The sequence below is a fragment of the Synchiropus splendidus genome, chromosome 12 (assembly GCF_027744825.2).
Source record: "Synchiropus splendidus isolate RoL2022-P1 chromosome 12, RoL_Sspl_1.0, whole genome shotgun sequence".
Taxonomy (NCBI): domain Eukaryota; kingdom Metazoa; phylum Chordata; class Actinopteri; order Syngnathiformes; family Callionymidae; genus Synchiropus; species Synchiropus splendidus.
The window spans coordinates 108,779-124,031 of NC_071345.1; the positions used below are offsets into that span (position 1 = coordinate 108,779).

At 46.9% G+C, this 15,253-nt stretch overlaps 1 protein-coding gene across 1 annotated transcript in view; it reads right to left on the reverse strand.

Annotated features, from left to right (window-relative positions):
- Window positions 1–33: 33 nt before the first annotated feature.
- susd6 (sushi domain containing 6) overlaps window positions 34–15,253 on the reverse strand; it is a 29,156-nt gene continuing 13,936 nt past the window's right edge. The window contains exons 3-7 of the mRNA XM_053880427.1: window positions 5,132–5,326; window positions 4,867–5,061; window positions 4,349–4,487; window positions 3,145–3,614; window positions 34–2,268 (exon numbers count right to left, since the gene is read on the reverse strand). Coding sequence (XP_053736402.1) covers window positions 2,243–2,268; window positions 3,145–3,614; window positions 4,349–4,487; window positions 4,867–5,061; window positions 5,132–5,326 — 1,025 coding nt within the window. The 3' untranslated portion in view covers window positions 34–2,242. The remainder of the gene's footprint in view (window positions 2,269–3,144; window positions 3,615–4,348; window positions 4,488–4,866; window positions 5,062–5,131; window positions 5,327–15,253) is intronic.

Sequence of the window (15,253 nt, forward strand, 5' to 3'; positions counted from 1 at the left end):
GTTGGTTTAAAAAGGTGAAATAAGTGAGACATCTTGCACATTCAAAAGAAAGCTTTAATTAGAAAGTTATATACACACTGTAAAATTAAATTAAAACTTTATACAAATATTAAATTACTATTTTCACACCCACTGCCATGTACAGAGGAAAATCCGAAAGCATTGAACTCAAGTTTTTTTTTTCTCTCAACCTGGGGAAGCAACGCCGTACAACGGCGCTCCTAACACAAACATCAGCCACCTTTAATGCCAGTTAGAAAAATAAAAGTGAAGAGATTTCTGGTGCTTAAACGTCCATCATTAGTAGCCTGAAAGAAAAGCAGAGATAATGGACATTCTTTCAGTCGTGTCCACAACAAACTCATCGATAAACATACAAGTTTATGCATAGAATAGAAAAAGAATGTGGAGTAAGGCCTTTGGGGAATAAACTGAACATATTGAAAAGCAACCAGCGAGGAGGCTACAGAATATACAAGACAGAAAAAGAATGTACAAATCTAAGGCAACAATCTGTTTGCATTAACAACACAAATGTGAAATAAAGCATTCCTTTCTCGAAAAGTCATTTTCGGGATCCATTACAGCCGCGCTGTTACAACGGTGACCGGCTCATCCAGCAAAGGGGCAATTTAAAAAAAAAAAAAAAAAAAAACGACTAATGAAGGGATTCAATCTGAGCTCATTATTTCACTGCAACCAGCTGCAGTTGTGTCAATAACACACACAAACACACATTTGGGGATCACATGAAAGTAGGTGCAGGTCTTGTGGGGAGACTTTGCCAGCCAAGTCGGGGTCAACGGGACAGTGGCGATGGCATGTTAGCATGAAGCGAACGGGCTCATGTCAAGATGTGCAGCCCGTAAAATGGTATAACGGACTGCTCAACAAACTGGCAGGAGCTGGACGAGGAAGGAATGCAACAGACGCACACTAGCTATCGGATTAGTAACCCATCAGTTGTCGCATTTTTTACTCTTTTTAAGTAAATTCAATTCAAGCTAACTTGTTAAAGTCGATCCAAAATGGAGGCCCCTTGCATGGCCACACAAACAACACAGAAGAGTCAGCATTAGCATCGGCGCTATTCATTTCGTATTGCTAAATGACACTGCAAAATCAACAGCGACTCACGTCTAGTTAGCACTGTTGCAATAAGCTAGCTGAGTCGTTATTTTAAGACATTTTTACAGCTCGCTCAACGGGACAAGAATATTTTAACAGAATAAATATGCTAGTCTTGTTGGTGATTTCTTTTCGTTTCTGTGTTTAAGACTGAGCAAGGGTCCACTCATCTGCTTATGGGTACAATAAATAAGACACAGAGTTTTCCAGATGACACTCTTGACTTGACGAATAACGGACGAAAACACTTGAACAGGTCCTATGGTTAAAGATTTTTGTGGCCAAGTTTGTTGAAAGGGTTTGGTTGCCTCGTATGACGTAAGTGTAAAGCGTGAAGAATATTTACCAAATAACGCATGTCGACTTTGGCTTGTGTGAGTCAGCCGTGGTTTAAACACTCGGCATGTGCAAGTGGAGCCAGAATAGCCTCGCTCTGGGAATCACTGGCTGGACGTGCAGCACCTTCTAATTCCGGCCGTGACGAAAGCCTGACGAGTAGGTGCGGCGCTGACACGGTGTGTGATATTAGCGGCTCCTGCGGTGTCAACAGAGAAGCTGGCTGAAGAGTCGGTGGAGACTTCATGCTTCATACAGAGCGGACCGTCCGTGCTGAGACAGCGAAGAACAAAAAGAAAAGCTTGAAAGAAAAACAAACATGCAGCATTTACAAATCGGGCCAGAAAACCCTGCCGCCACTCACAACTTTTCAAGTACAGCAGGAAGACGATTCCAAACGCCCTCAGCGCCAGGAGCAAACGTGTGTTTTGTGTATTCACAGTAATCCCAGACAAAGTCGTCTCTGTTGCCGGCCTTCTCTTCACGAAGCCTCGGTGTTGATGGGGAGGCGGCCAGCGTTTGATGGTGGTTCACAACTTTCTCACTCGTACAGAAGACGATTACTGAGCAGGCACCCAGTTGTCTGTCATTGCTTGCCGATGGCTTTGAGGAGGTATAGGAGTCTAGTCTCATCCCCTGCTGGCTGCTGGCAGAGTGCGGGGTGGGGGGGTGGAAGTGACAGCCACGGACAGTCCCGGTCAGCAGTGAGAGACAGGGACGGGGTGAGGTGAGCTGGGGTGGGGTGGATGCTCTGCTGCTGATGGCCGGCTGGCAGGCTTCATGCTTCCTTCAGCAGGGGAATATCTGCAGAGGAAATAGACGTTAGAGGAGAACACCACCACCCACCACACTCTCTGTCATTATATCACCACAAATAATCATTAGCAGACGTTGGTCTCTCCGAGGAGGAAGTGGACGTTGGGAGAGCAACACAACTTTCTTCACCACGTACTGCAGAACAACCAAGTTCAAGTCCCTCATTCCAACACAGAACCATCCACTTCAAGGTCGTTCCAAAATAATTGAATACAATCTGTTGCTCAACAAATATTGACCATATTCACGCGTCCTCAAAGGATCGGGAGGTTGTGAGTTACAGCGACAAACAGAGATGAACTCACTTTTGTTTTACGAACAAGGTTCATTTACGCTGCTTCGAAGGATTCCAGATGGGCTGATGAGGCATCACGAAACAGTGTAGGTGGCGCTCTCGGTTTGAACACGATGTTAGGTTTCATTGAAAGGCTGTGTGTGTGTGTGTGTGTGTATGTATAATATATATTGTCAGTATATATGTCAGCACAAAGCATGCCATCTAGTGGGCTACAATGATGAGAATTATTTAGGACACTTCATTTTGATACCAAGTTAGTCAGCGAGTATGTATCATTCCATTATTGAACAAAAAAACATTTCATGAGTGAATGAAAAGCCCTTTTTTGGACTCCTGCTGACCTAAGTGAATGCAGATTATATAAGTAGATCACTCTTGAACAGGTATTTTATTTCTTCAGCCAACAGTACTTTTCACATGTTCTGCTTTGATGAGCACGGTGTGTTGGCTACTGTCCGGACAAGGTCATGTGAAGGCACATAGTCATGGTTACTGTGATGTGTGGCGACAACAATCCCGATACTTACTCCATTGTAATTATGTTCGATGTGTCTTGCATGTCTTACCATCAGAAAACTCATCCATAGAGGTGACGGAGAGAAGACTGTGTTGGTCACTGCTCTCAGAGTCTCTGCGGAGCGGTAGCGGGGCTGCACAGGCGCCGCCAGGGTGCTCTCTGGCCCACGATGAGGAGGAAAAACAGGGGGCCTGGTGAACAAGCACTGTCTCTGCGTGGCGGCGGGGTGAGGACGAGGACGAGGAGGAGGTGGAAGGGAGGCAGAAGTCATAGTCTCTGTGGTGGCGGGTTCTGCTGGGGCCCACACCGCCTGTGGCCCCTTGAGGGAGTCCCTCTGAGAGGACGATGGGCACTCGGGATTCTGGAGGGGCCTGAGGAGGTGGTGGAGGAGGGGATGGAGGACCCGAGGCTTCGCACGGTCCACCGCTTCCGTACACGGCCTCCTCGTAGGAGGGGAGCGTCACCTGGACCCCCTCAACCATGATGGAGCCCGACTGCCCAGAGACCCCTTGTTCTCTCCTGACGGAGGAGCAGAAAGACGAAGCCAGGGATGAATTCTGAGCGGCAGTCATGGGTGTCACGTCTCACAGAAGAAGCAGGCGATTAGCACAGGCACCCTTTATCGCCGGTTGCCCTAAGCCCTGAGGCTGACTACACAATTAACCAGCGTGCCAATGAGCATTACATCAAACCGTTCTGCTGCCTTTTATCAGAACCAGCGCAGAGCCAGGCAGGGCTCGGATTGGATTACGGGCATTAACGTTCATTTCTCAGGTACTTTAAATATGCGACTGGCTAAACTAGCGCTCGGTCTGCAGATGGAGGACTTGATACAAAGCAAGTTTCGACTGAACTTGCTGTCTTGGGTGTGACCTCGGCCGGGATTCAGCCCACAGGATCGATTGTGACATTAAAGAAGACATGTGAGCGTTCTGAGGGAAGGTGGTGAGGTGCAACAAGGCCATGCCAGATGCCATTTCAGGCAGGTTTAATCTCAGCGCTGCGGAGGTCAGACGGACGTACAGCTGCTGGAGCAGACCAATCAGGGAAGTTTAACAAGTTGTCAGGCTTGAAGACAGTTTTCATTTGTGATAAATAGACTGCTTCACCTGAGGCAAAACTGCCTCCACTGCCACACTGTTCTTTCACACTTACACACAATGTGTTCATTTTTAACTCCTTCCTAAATGGCGCTAACATCAGAACCTGTAAGCTTTAGCGCCTTCAAAAGGTGAGCGAGGAGATGTTTTTACCTGCTGTGGTGGAAGGACTTGAGCTTGGGCTGTACAAGGACGAAGAGGACGATTAGAAGCAGAATTAGAATCACCGAGCTGGTGGTGGACACCACGATGGACACAGCAGGGATTCCTTGCGGTGAGCTTGGCTCCTTGTCTGCAAGCAAACAAACCAATTGTAGTGCAAGAACCATCAAGACCGAGCGCAGCTGTGAAAACAACATCATCTCCACCATAGCATCAGCAATCCAAGCTAGCTAAAACAATACGAGTTACATAAGAGATTAGTGCAAAAGCTTAACCCAAGGACAGGAGTCACGCAGCTCCTTCACCTTTTACAGCCAAATATTTGTTAAGCTCCAAACATACTGTACTTTCTGTGTACGGAGGATTATAAATCAATTATCTGCCGTCATTATCAAAATGTTTATGGAGGCAGGGTTCATATTCCCATGAGAAGTGAAAGAGTAATGAAGTGAAAGACAAAGTTCAACAGTGCCAAACACAAAACCAATTCTACCAAGCAGTCGACTGACCTTGAGCGAGTCGGCAGCTGATCTGCATGGGGCCGTCCCACTCTCCGTTCTGGCAGGTGAGGAACTTGTAGTCGCCCTTCAGCGTGTAGCCTTCGTCGCAGAAGTACTCAATGACAGTCTTGTGTGCGAGGCGCAGGCAGTGGGAGGGGTGGCAGCGGTAGCCGCCGTTCTCTGGCTCGGTCGGAGGCGGACAGACTGGGAGGGGAAGGAATCGAGTGATGCATGCGTTCACCGTCGATGAGCAGAGACAGACAGACGAGCTCACCATTGCTTCTGACGCAGCGCGGCGGGTCAGCAGACCAGGTGCCAGTGCTGGTGCATATAACGCTTGTGGGTCCATCAGCGATGTAGCCGGGCTCACAGCCGTACGACAGCAGGGTCCCCGGAGGAAAGGAGCCTCTGTTGGCCTCGGTGGTGTTCCGCAGGACCCCGTGCTGCACGCCAGAAGGTCGTGCACACCCTGAACACCCAGACAACAGGACATTAAGTCAACATTTCTTAACAAAAACAATGGAGCCCACTCATCTGTGTCTTTTTAAATGACAACAATTTTGGGAACAACAACAGCGTAGTTGGTCGTTTACCCAGGCCGTTCTGATTAAACCCAAAGAAGATGGAACGGCAATTTCCTCCCCATGTGACCCCCCCCATCCCCAGAGATGAATGAAACAACCAACACCCAGAGCACTTTATAATTGTTTCACAGGGACTTGGGCGTTGCCTGAGTGCAGGGCCATAAGAACAATGTACCGTCTTTGTGCTGACATCAACAGTGTTTCTCCTCTGCGAGGCAGCAGTCAAACTTTGGCAGGGAAAGTTTGTCAACTTGACGGGCCGGGCCTGATAATGAAAGCTCAGCGGCATCGTTACATGATGAGACCGGTCCGATGGAGAAAACGGCGCATTAATATGAAGCCCACGAGGACCAACATTAGAGCGTTATCATGTCACAGAGCAGATCAAATCTCTCACCATTATGTTCAGCTCATTAGCCAGTGAGAAGTCTGTGTGGCTGGAGGTGACACAGAAATGTTTTGTAAGCACAGACAACAAACACCAGATAAGGACGTGATGGTTTTATGATCCACCTTCCCTTCTATGGTGATGAAGTGGGCTTTGTCCAGGCATGAGAGCGAGTGGATTGGTGCTGCATTCGCGCATGGCAGTGGCAGTGGAAGACTAAGGAGCCTGAGTTAGTGCGGAAGGTGTCGCCTTACCAGATCACTTCTAGCCAGCCTCTAGTTCTAGTTTTGAAAACGGGTCCAAGACGAACTGACAATCTCAGCAATGTTCTGAACTTGCATCATGAACTCTTCACATCCTATTTCCATATAAGCGCTGTTTTCACCCTCCAGTAGATCGCCTCTGTTGGCAGAGCAGCGCCATTTGAGCGCTTTTAAGGTCAATAAAATGCCGGCGATGTCATCCGTTTGATGTGGCGAGGCTCAATATTGTTGCCAGCATGACGCTCTTTAGACTGTAAAAATGAGGGATGCTCCGAGAGACAGGGAGAGGAAGCAGCTGTCTTCAGCCGCTTGTATGAAAGTTCCCACTCTGGACGTTTGTTTGGTAGTTTCAGATTCAGGTGCATCGGACACACACAAAACAGCAGCGGATTCGGTCGCGGTTGATCCCGTCTTAAAACGACACCTGAGAAAGGCTGCTCATCAGGGAGGGAGGAGCGACGCATGACGACCCGCGGGCTGTCACATGGGATCAGATGTGATGATCGGCAACGACGGGCAGTGATCTGCATTCACCGATCACACCGAGATCAGCCTTTCATAATGGGTGGCCGATCGATTGGAACATCCCTCGTAAAAATCCATCATCGTTATATAAGCTGCAGGGTTCAGACCGCGAGAAAACAGTTGAGGCATATAGTCCGGAATATACGGTACATCTTTCTGCTCATCATCCGAATGTTTCGATCGTTTAGATCACATATGGCCAGGATGTCGTGGGTGTACTTGAAGATTTACTGCGAGGCAGATCACGTCTCTGACATCCTATAATCTCTCAGGAGAGGTATGGCTCCAAACTGTCAGCGGGGAAGATGGAAAGCAAACAGTCTGAAGCGCCACTGAAAGGGTACGATGTTGAATTGAGCTCGAGTGTGGCGAGAGAACAATAAACAGAGTTAAGGTGTTAAAAATGCTGTGACGACATTAATGCAGGATCAGATTATGGCTTTTCTTTTTTGTTGGAATGCCACAAACCAGAAAAGATGATCTCTGATAGTCACGCAGCTACCACGGTTGGGTGACAGCCCAAAAAAACAAATTACAAGTTGAGTTCGAATCAGTCTCTAAAACAGCGCCGTCCAGCTGGGGGTGACAAATTTCAATTTCTCTGACCTGGGCTACATAATGTGGCTAGCCTGCATGATAGGGCCGGCTGATCCACGTCTGTGTAATCCTCTTCTGATATGTTGGCTTAAAACAAGTGCAGTAATGACAAAGACTGTAAAGGTAAATTCAGCTTTTGATTTCAGTTTTGTCAAAACAAACCTGTTTGACAGTCTCCCATTATTTTTTTTGACCAAACACAACATTAGCTCTGTGGCTGAGAGAACTATATTCATATAGACTCCACTATTATAAGAATCCATTCACATTTTATTCCATAACTTGGAAGTTCAGGCCAGAAACCTTGTCACAGTTCTCCACTACTTCAGCCACACTCACACCATCACTCTGATTTTGGACTTCTTTAGCCATCGATCGGCACATTTGCTCTGCAAAATAGCCCATAGTCTCCGAAAAGTCTTCTCTGTAGCTGTAAGCAGTGTTCCTATTGACAGTGAAACTATTGAAAGGTGAACAGGAAGGATGCATGAGGCCACCCGTGGTCACAGAGGCGACATTACTCAATAACCTGGTTAACTTTCCACTGAATGTAAATCAGGACAAATCGGAAGCTACTGGCCGACTACTCTGCACCTCACGATGACCAGAACAGTTGTTGGCTGGATGATCTGCCTGAGGGCGAGGCGACGGTGCTAATGGGGGTGGCAGAGGTGATGAATTGTTGCCCCGAGGGTGTGAGGCAGCACAGGACAAAGATCTAAAAGGGCCAATACACCACAAAAGGCTCAAGCTTCAGCATTCATAATCACCCTTTGTGATTCGCTTCACTCCAGCCAATGGAACTGAAAATGAATGTAAAAGGTTTCATTACCTTTTCACCAACTTTTATAGCCGTCGGCAAGAGTGTTTGAACGTGTGCAGATTTACTTTCAAGAAGCGTTACCTGCCACAAAAGCTGCTTCACCAGCCAACTGTCAAACAGCGAGCGGGCCGCACATGCAAATGTGTGGCTGATGAAAAACATGGGAAGGGACTCGCTGAAGGGACCAGATAATGAACCTCAGTGAGATAAGTGTGCAGTATCATCAAACATGGACGGAAGCATAAGGTGGGAGAGATAAAATGGATTCTACTCTGCTTCATCTTGCACGAGTTAACGGTTTAAAAAAAACACGACTCTTTTTAGACCAAGACGTTGACTTGGCCAGATTTAAAAAAAAATGATCATCACTACTATATGCTCTCAGTCCTGGTCTGGATCTGATGTCTCCTCATTTTAGTTTTAGGCATCACTAGGTTTTTGCTCATCTCACAGGCCAAACAGCCCAATGGTTTTCACCATCGTCTGTATCCACTGACTCAAAAATCAGAGGTGTGAACACAAGCATGCAAGGTTTTCAGAAATGATCAAAATGATTTTTTTTCAGCTGCATCATCTGATTTTGACAAAGAATTGTTTTCACAGAACAACAGAACCACTGGTCACTGGTCTTCTTTGTGATAGAAGAACAGTTCCACATATAACGCCCCCAGCTGGCCAGAGTGAGTGCAGGAAAAATGGCACGAGAAGTGCCTAGTGTCACAGCAGAGGCAACAGGTTGTGGTGTAAAAGCTCTCTTGGTCTTGAACTCCTAAACTGTCAGAACCAGCAGTGCCTCAACTGCTGGGACGTTTTGACAACCGACTCACAATTGTGTTGTTGACCCAACCTAGCCCAACAAATCTCTGTTTTGGTCACATTCAACCCAGAACATCTTGAACCGTCTTGCAGGCAACCACTCTCAGTACCTCCAATGTGTTTGGAGCCTTATCCTAAATCCAGTATTCTATCTAAAAAAACAGATAGCCATCATGCTTTAATTCATCAATGCAAGTACACACAAGTGCAAAATGGATTGGGACAACACACCTTAACTGTTAAAAAAACTGAACAGGCATTGAAAAGGTATGAAGCAGGAAGCGTGGGGGAGGGGAAGGCGAAGGAAAAAAAAAGGATAAGAAAGCAGAAAAACGACACAGAACACAGAAGCCCCAGAGCAATAACAAGACTGAAACAGAAACGTGTCGCGGCAGGACAGCCGGTGTTTCGGTGTATGCTTCGGAGCAGAAAATCTACCTGAAAAAGGTCGATTCAAACAGCCGTGTCTGAGGTGAACACGGATGGTTTATTCAGAATATCATGAGAGTGGGAAGGTTTTGCGCTCCGATCTTTCTTCCTCCGTCTGCACCTGGTGGGATTATTAGCTTGAATAACACGGGCAGATTAAAGCCATGAGTAATTTGCCAGGGCGGAATTCATGGTGCCATGTTCCTCCTGATGAGTCACATTTCAACACGAGCTGTCCTGTCAGTTGGCTGATGAGAATAAAACCTCAGTATTTTTCTGTGGAGACATCTGCGTCGCACGCTAGCGAAAGCTGATCGGTGAGTTTAGATCAAAAACAGTTGCAGAAACCCAGTGGGACACAAACTGGGCCGGGCTGATTCCTAGGCCGCTTTCACACTACTGTCACACACTGTCTCGAGACAAAGCTCTTTCGGCTCAGAAGTTCAAGATGTCAACACAAGCGAGTCAGGTTTTGACCTGATCCCCACCTCGCCTCGGGACACTCTCAGCAGGTTGCTTCTCACCTCAGGCGACTCGCCGCTAGACACTGGAAACTACGCGTACAGCGCAACGCCATACATGATAAATGCCGGGCAGTAAAGGGTCTGATCGCTGTCTGGGCCGACAACATAGTTCAAAAACAACTCAAACTCCCAGAACACTGAGGTGTGCAGCTGGGAGCTGCAGGAAAATTGCGCGCCGCAGCACAGCGCAGCTGTCCGGGACTCGTGATGTGTGCAGATATTTAATAACTCACGTGTTTTCGCCTTTATTAGGCTGATAAACATCAGATTTCATTGACAGACAGATTTGCTTAGATGAATAATGCCACGCTCTAAAGTAACTATTTTTACTGCTGTGGTCTCACCGAGCTCGGCTGTGTTTATGAGGACAGCGAAGAGGAAGGACGCTGACACTTCCCCCATATTACTGAAGATCACCAGACTATTCATTGCTCATTTCTGACGTCGGGATCGGAACTTCACTGATTAAAACCTTCTCGACCGTCAGGAATCTCTCTCACTGTGTTCAACAGCATGGATCGATCAAGGCGCTCCGTATTACACAGCTTGTTCTGCTATTTCCTTGTAAAATAAATTACCGAGACTCTTTCATGTTCAGTTTTGGCTGTGAAACGCCACATTCTGTTACAGTAGTGGCGGACCTTCGTCAAACGTTCATTTCTGATGTGAGGACGACTCATAATGTTAAGAACTGACAGAGAAATAAGGTTAAGCCGGTGGTGGTAAATAGGTTGTCGCGCAGCTCATGACAACTTCCTTGAGACCTGCTTCATCGTGGGTCTGAGGAGAAAAAAAAAGGACATCGCCTGAGGCACAGAGGCGCGAGGCTGCACAGCAGGGGGCGAGTCGGACTCAGACCCACCCGAGACAGAATCCGTAGTGTGAAAGCGCCCCTCATCCTTACTTCCAGAGCCCTAAGGCCATGCAGGAGGAGGCAGACAGGGGGGAGTCAAAGTCCCCTGCCTTACACCGAGGTGTCTCTCCGGCCGTGAATGTCTCCCTTTCCCCATCTGTTACCAAAGGTGCTAGAAAAAACAAGGCTACAAGCAAATTACATTTTTTAATTATCCGCCATCACAACCAGCTAATGCTGGAAAGCAGATCAGACACTGACGACTTCTGCACACAGCTGTTTGGCCGCTCCGCTGAACAATGGGCCGTAAAAGTGGGCGTGAGTGCTTTGTGAATTTCAGGGGGCGGGGGGGCTGCGTAGGCGTTGGATTAAGCTTAAAACCAAGGGGATGATGATGCTCTCTTCGACCTAGTAAATATGTTTTTGTTCCTTTGTTGACATCGGCTCAGCTCTTGAGTTGTTTTTAAATGATGTTTGTATATTTTTGGAAGGCTGGCATTTTTGGGGGATGTATGTCGGAGGTTTTCTAGTCCTTTCAGATAATCCGGAGGATTTTAAACCGTGCTGGCATGATTACGTTGTAAAAGAGCTAATGGTGGTGTTGTGTTGACAGGGCTTATTGTTTCAGGGAATGAACAAGAAACGAGAAAAAATGGTGAACGAGCGGAACATTGACAGCGAACACAATGCACACAGCATCTTATTACAGTAATACACAAGTAGAAACTTTTGTTGGCTCATTTTTTGGTAATGCATAGAAAACAATGTTTTGAGAAGGAGTGGTTTTCACTTTGTTTCGATGGTTTTTCAGCTAGGTGACAGAGCTCAACAACACATTCTGAGACTAGTGTTGAGAAAAGGCAGAAGCCAAGTAAACAGACCTGGGTCACAATGTATCTGAGAAAACTGACTACACTGACTTCAAAACCAACTTTTTTTTCCACCACAAACAATGACAGAAGTGAGATGTTTGATCTGGGCAAAATTAGTTTGAACAACAGGAAATGCACATCAGAATGGGGAAACACCTGTGTGAAATATCAAATGTGGAAGAAGAGCACAGCGCCTGGCTCAATGCCTGGATAAATCAAAGTGCTGTGTCCCAATACAATACAATATTGAGTCTGAACAAAAAAAACCCATACTATAAAACCACACAAATACTGCAGGAAACACAGAAGGTTAACACTGCTGACAATCCATCTGAGTAAAAGACAGAAATAAGGTCAAACAGGAGCACAAAGCCAACAGCAAAGTAGAATTTGCTTCTGTCACACATGCTAACTTTTATTGTCTTTTCACTTGCCTCCTGGACCGTCAGTGAACAGTGCTTTTGCCTTCAAGGCCAGGCCTGTCCTCGGAGTTCAGCTCACTGTGGTTTTAACAGCCAGACATGCTAACAGAGCTAATCTGACCACATATGTGCCACTTTCATGGTATTTGGTTCTCTTTCCCGTGTCTGCTGGGTCACTCACTCAAACGCTCTGGTGCAATGACCTTGTCAGGACATCAGCGAAGGAATACAGAAGGTGAAAGTAAACAGCAATGTTTAGATAACCAAGGCTCTTAGGAACGAGGAAAATAAAACGTGCACTTTGGTTCCAGAGAACACAGAAATGATTCAGTCATGGGACGAACCATTCAGCAGACTGTCAAAGACACTGACCGATGTCTCACATCTGACCCAGTAGGGCATCAAGACAATAATATCTGTGAAAGTGATACTCGCAGAGTCAAGTTCAACTGTCAAGTTGCAAAGTAACATTGACGCACACACATTCGCAGAAGGGTGAACTCATTTCTGCTTTTTCATGTGCAGACAGCTGTGTTGTGACTCAAACAGCACATTTCGTCAAGCAGGCAAAGGTCACCGAGACACGAAGCCAAGGAAATGAAGTGGGGACACATTGTCCACCTCCACGTGGGCATGACTAAAAAGGCTCTTCTTTCAACACCAACTGGAGATGGTGCCTGTCGGATAGAACTTGTGCGTGCCGCTCATAAAACCACATTTTCATATATGCAATGAGTCCTCCTGTTTGTCAGCCACCGCGCACATTAACTAAACACAGGAAGTCACTGACAACACACCCACATGGCTAAATATTCATAGAGAACTGTAAACCTGTTAAGGGTTCTCTTCTGCATCAGGAGTCAAAGGTCCGACTGCTGCTTCAGAACTGGGCAGTGGCCAGGTCTGCTGTGAACAGACACACACCAAACATCACCCCACCCCGCTCTTCCTTTATAGTGTTGCCATGTATTTAGCGAGCCACGTGTGCTGCTATTGCACCCCATTGTCCCGGGGCGGCGAGGTTCGGGGCACAGTGATAGATTTCAGCAGCAGCCCTCCGAGCAGAACAACGGTTCAACTTTGCATATGAAGGGTCACAAACCCATGCGGCCAAAGCAGTTGGAGCAGGGGAGGGGAGAATGCTTTTGTTTGACCCCGCTCCTAACCCAAAAATCCAAGCCAACACACACACTTGCACTAACTGACCTCCAGTAACAGATGGGTGGATATTAGCGAGTCCCCCACCACTCTCTTCTATCAAGCTCACCACTGAGGACAGCTGGGAGGCAGACATTCCTTCTTCTCAGCTTTCACAGCAAAACAAAGGCGAGTGGGGGACCCCTCCTATGAACATGTGCATGTGTTCAGTCCCCCTCCCTAACTGTCAAAGCAACTGTGAGCTGATCCGATTTCAGCAGCCTGGACTTGCAAGTGCCGGACCTGGGACCTCTGTTGAAGGTGAAAGTCGAAGAAGCTAATCCTGACCCTTGTTACCGGGTCCGGCATGCTGATGAGTTCAACCCCTCAGACACCACAGTGAAGGGAATGGAAGTCACATGAGTGCACTGCCACACGCCCTACTAGGATGATGGCTACCTACAGCGTTAGCAAGATGACATTTTATCTTGGTCTTAAACGGCCAGTACATTACTTTCTGCTTGAATCATTTGACTACAGATTTTCTTGATGTCAGGAAACACAAGTGCACACATGTCATCAAGCCATCATGGGATTGGTGATGACCACCTTTGACCGATCATTTTCATAGTTCTTGTCCTTTTCTGCTAGGCAGCCATTCGTACACTTCAACTAGGTATAACTTTGTCAATATAAATATTTGAAATTTGATTGTGATGCGTAGCTCTGTGTGTTTGTGAGATTCCATTACTGAAAAAAACAGTCAGTGAATGGTAGAAGAAATCATTCAGAGACCACAACAACAGTCAGAAAGGGGATGGAAGGGCTGGCTGGAGAAGAGCTACAACTCTCGAGTCATCTAAGACGCTGAACTGATTGGGTTGTGACTCTGTAAACTTCAGTCATATTCAACAAAATTACAACTTCTTCATGGAAACCAGTGTGATGGCACGAGTTGGACATAATGCAAGCACAAATAATCGGACATTTAGGGCGGCCTGCTGAGAATACAGGGCGTACAGTTTTGCATGCAGTTCAGGGTGTCCCCAAAAAGCCTGACTTACACCAACCTTGAGTGATGCTAACCATAGAATGAAAGGTAGCTGAAATGGAAGAGCCAATCTGGAACAAAAACTACAAATGCAGATGTGCTATTGAGCACGAGCCAATGGCGTGCAGCTTTTGCAAGGCACTCTAGAACAAACGTACGTGACAAATGTATACGAAACAACAAATGAGGTACGCCCAAACAACAAAAGCTCTTCACTCCACCATATCCAGAGATGAAACACACAGAAGATCTGTTGTCTCACTATTCCTTTCATCTGCAATCACTCAACAATGTAATCACTGTGGAGGCCCTGGGTCCATTACCACCTTAATGAAGTCAGAGTGGAGCAACTGGTCGGCAAGAGCCAGCAACAGTCAGCGGGTGTCACGAGTCTGTAACCTCTGAGGCATACTCAGAGGGGAGGTGGCGTGCGGTTTGTTGCAGCGTGCGACCCACTTGTGGTGGGAAGAGCAGATATCCGGTGTGTGTTCTCAGCTTATCAGCTGATGGAGGTTTGCACACAACATGACCAGCCACTCAGAGAGCGAACCGTCATTGATGTACAGGTAGTCCGTTAGGGCATTTCACGACGTTTCTACTAGGATTAAGGTGAAGAACGTTCGTGTGATGTGAAGTGTTACTGTGGAGATGAGAGAAGGTATCATCATAAATCTTGAGTTGTCTGGCCTTATACCGTCACATGCAAGAAAATAGCTGGCCAGGCTGCAGCAGCGGACGATCTGTGTCCAGTGCATCAGCAGATCAATTATTCAGTGCTCAGATCTGGCTGTGCACGAGTAGACAGCACAGCTCCATAGTCACCAGTCTCTACTCGTGGCTGACAGAGGAACATTCCTGAGTTTATATTATTCAGCAAGCCGAGTGAAGACATGTCAAATGAAATCTCAGTAGGGGTTTCCTCACGGCACGGCCGGGAGAGCTTTCACTCACACGGGAGCAGCACAGGATGCGGACATTCATCACTGTTTACCTTGCTACTTCCAGTCAATACTTTTCTCTTCGGCACATACAGAAAACAGGAAACTGCCTATCAGACTGACCCGCTGTGACAACAGCACTGCACTGTCATTTTGCTTCTGTAAACCCCAGAG